The sequence below is a fragment of the Scyliorhinus torazame genome, chromosome 14 (genome assembly GCF_047496885.1).
Source record: "Scyliorhinus torazame isolate Kashiwa2021f chromosome 14, sScyTor2.1, whole genome shotgun sequence".
In the NCBI taxonomy this organism is placed as follows: domain Eukaryota; kingdom Metazoa; phylum Chordata; class Chondrichthyes; order Carcharhiniformes; family Scyliorhinidae; genus Scyliorhinus; species Scyliorhinus torazame.
This window is the reverse complement of record NC_092720.1, coordinates 222,024,625-222,027,357: the sequence shown is the minus strand read 5'-3', so window position 1 is coordinate 222,027,357 and position 2,733 is coordinate 222,024,625. Positions and strand designations below refer to the sequence as shown.

At 49.1% G+C, this 2,733-nt stretch overlaps 1 protein-coding gene across 1 annotated transcript; it reads left to right on the top strand.

Moving 5' to 3' along the window:
• Nucleotides 1-1,135: 1,135 nt before the first annotated feature.
• On the top strand, nt 1,136-2,469 carry LOC140389438 (histone H4-like). The gene has a single exon (XM_072473576.1). The coding sequence runs from the start codon at nt 1,139-1,141 to the stop codon at nt 1,448-1,450; it is 312 nt and encodes a 103-aa protein (XP_072329677.1). The 5' UTR covers nt 1,136-1,138; the 3' UTR covers nt 1,451-2,469.
• The last annotated feature ends 264 nt before the right edge of the window (nt 2,470-2,733 follow it).

The following is a 2,733-nucleotide window of genomic DNA, read 5'->3' as shown; positions in this document are numbered from 1 at the left end:
GGGCATGTCGGGAGAGCAATTAATAAAGCTTGTGGTATCTTAGCTTCATTGATAGAAGCATTGAGCACAAGAGCAAGGAGGTAACACTAAACATTCAACACTAGTTGGGGGGTCATCTGGAGAACTACATCGAGTTCTGGACGCTGTACTTGGGGAGGGGCGTGAAGGCATTTCTAGAGAGAAGATTCACAAGAATGATTCCAGGGTTAAAGATTTGTAGCAATGAGGATTTTAGAGGTTGGGACTTGGAGGAAAGGCTGAGAGGAGACTTGATAAGAGCTATTCAAGATGCTGAGGCGTGTGGGCAGGGGAAATAGTGACAAACTGTTCCCACTCAAGATGGCATCAAGAACTGTCGGATAGAGTCAAAATAATTGGCAGGAGTAGAAGTCATGTGACGGGGGAGAAAAATGGGGGGTTGGAATCTGGAACGAAGATCCTGAAAGTGTGGTGGAGGCAAGTCCGATCGAGGTATTCAAAAGGGATTTTTAAAAATATATTCTTTATTGTCACAAGTAGGCTTACATTGCAATGAAGTTACTGTGAAAATCTCGTCGCCACATTGGATTGCCATCTGGGAGAGAATGTGCAAGGTTATGGGGGAGAAGGCAGGGGAGAAGGACTGGGTGGAATGCTCTTTCCGAGACCCGGTGCACACCCGGTGGGCTGAATGACCTCCTTCTGCACCGGTAAAAGATTCTGCGCGACATCCTGAGTGTGCAGATGCTTGCCAGCCACGAGGGAGCTGTGGGGAAATGTGCGTTAGCATTTTGACAACTCTGCAACTTTGATTTCCGGGTCCATTCGTTACTATTTGTGGATCTGAGATTCACTTTAAAGTGTGCTTTCATGTTGTTGATGGTGCGTCAGAATAAAGGTTTTCTACAACAAGAGCGATCCGCTTTGCTCTCACGTTATTGCGTTTTTCCCCCTCTGCGGTTCAACAGATCCGTTCAACTAGAAATGCTCATTCTGCTCAGCCGCCAAATTGGAAACACTTGGGTTTGTGGCGGGAGGGCGAGCGTCACGCGGCCATCTGGCTCCGCCCCTTTCGTTCTTCAACCAGGTCCGCGCCACCGGTATAAATGGGCGACGGCAGCCGCTCGTTTCCCAGTGCAGGATTTAATCTCTGGGAGGGATGTCTGGTAGAGGTAAAGGCGGGAAAGGTCTAGGGAAGGGCGGCGCCAAGAGACACCGCAAAGTCCTTCGAGACAATATCCAGGGAATCACTAAACCTGCCATTCGCCGCCTGGCTCGGCGCGGCGGCGTCAAGCGCATCTCCGGCCTCATTTACGAGGAAACCCGCGGGGTTCTCAAGGTCTTCCTGGAGAATATCATCCGCGACTCTGTCACCTACACCGAGCACGCTAAGCGCAAGACTGTCACTGCCATGGATGTTGTGTATGCCCTCAAGCGCCAAGGGCGAACCCTCTACGGGTTCGGTGGTTGAGAGCTGTTCACGAGTAGATTTCAGCGGAAAGGCTCTTTTAAGAGCCACTAATTAACTTATTGAAGAGACAACCGGTCCTGTTAATATGCTGATTTTATTGCCTTAAACTTTTATAACTCCACGTTTATAATGTGAGCACTAAACATGAAGTCGAATAGAAAGTGAGGGAGTGAAGCGGTTCCACAACCAAAGGATCAGATCCAACATACTGTTGTGAATGGTGGTGGACAATTCACTGGAGACGGAAGGAGTCCAGCACACCTCTGCTAAAGACGAGGCTGAAGCATTTGCAACAATCTTCAACCAGAAGTGCCGAGTGGATGATCCTCCGGAGGTCCCCCCTGCATCGCAGATGTTAAGTCTTCAGAGAAAACGATTCATGTATTATCAAGAAACAGCGGAAGGCACTCGATACTACAAAGGCCCTGACAATATTCCGGCAATAGTACTGGATACATGTGCTCCAGAACTTGCCGCACCCCTAGCTGTTCCAGTACAGCTACAACATTGGCACTAGCCCTTCCTTGCAACCCAGGCTGTAGCACCCGACAAATCCTTCAGCGTGTTCGGCAGCCAGGAATCGGGAAATCCCAAAATTCAACTGCAGTGTGTGAGACTGCTGGAGGAACAGGGAAAGAAGTTGGGAGAAGCACTGACTGGTTTGGAAGGACGAGGCAGACCACAGGCGAAAATTTTCGCTGTCGGAAACGGGTAACGCCCATCCCTCAGTGGGAAAGTGAAGAAGCTGAATATCTTTACCTAGGATCACTGGCAAGTGCGATCATGGTGGTTCTTACAGTCAGCTGACTAATCTGCTGTTCTGTGCCCCATCCAAGTTGGAATTTGATTTTTTTTTATATAGGTTAGCACAAGTTTACTAAGGCTGGGTTAAAATGATCATGGAAGCATCTCAGTTGAAGTTATAATAAAATAAGGCTGCGCCGCTGGGTAATTAGTGATGGGAAGCTGTTTCTGAGACGAGACAAGATTTCTTGAGATACCCACTGATAGAATGCCTTTTACAGAGCAGAAAGAGGCCCATTGGGCCCATGCCCGCTCTCTGGAGGGTAATCCAGTCAGTATTATTGCCCGTCTCTCTATCCTCGCACTGCCGCAGGTTGATCACCCTCGGATCCCTGTCTAATTTCTCTTTGAAATCGTTAAGTCTCCAGTGAGATACTGCCTCATGGGCAGCACAGTGGTTAGCAAAGCTGCCTCACAGCTCCAGGGACCCGGCTATGATTCCAGACTCTGGTGAATGGAGTTTGCGCGTTCTCCCCGTG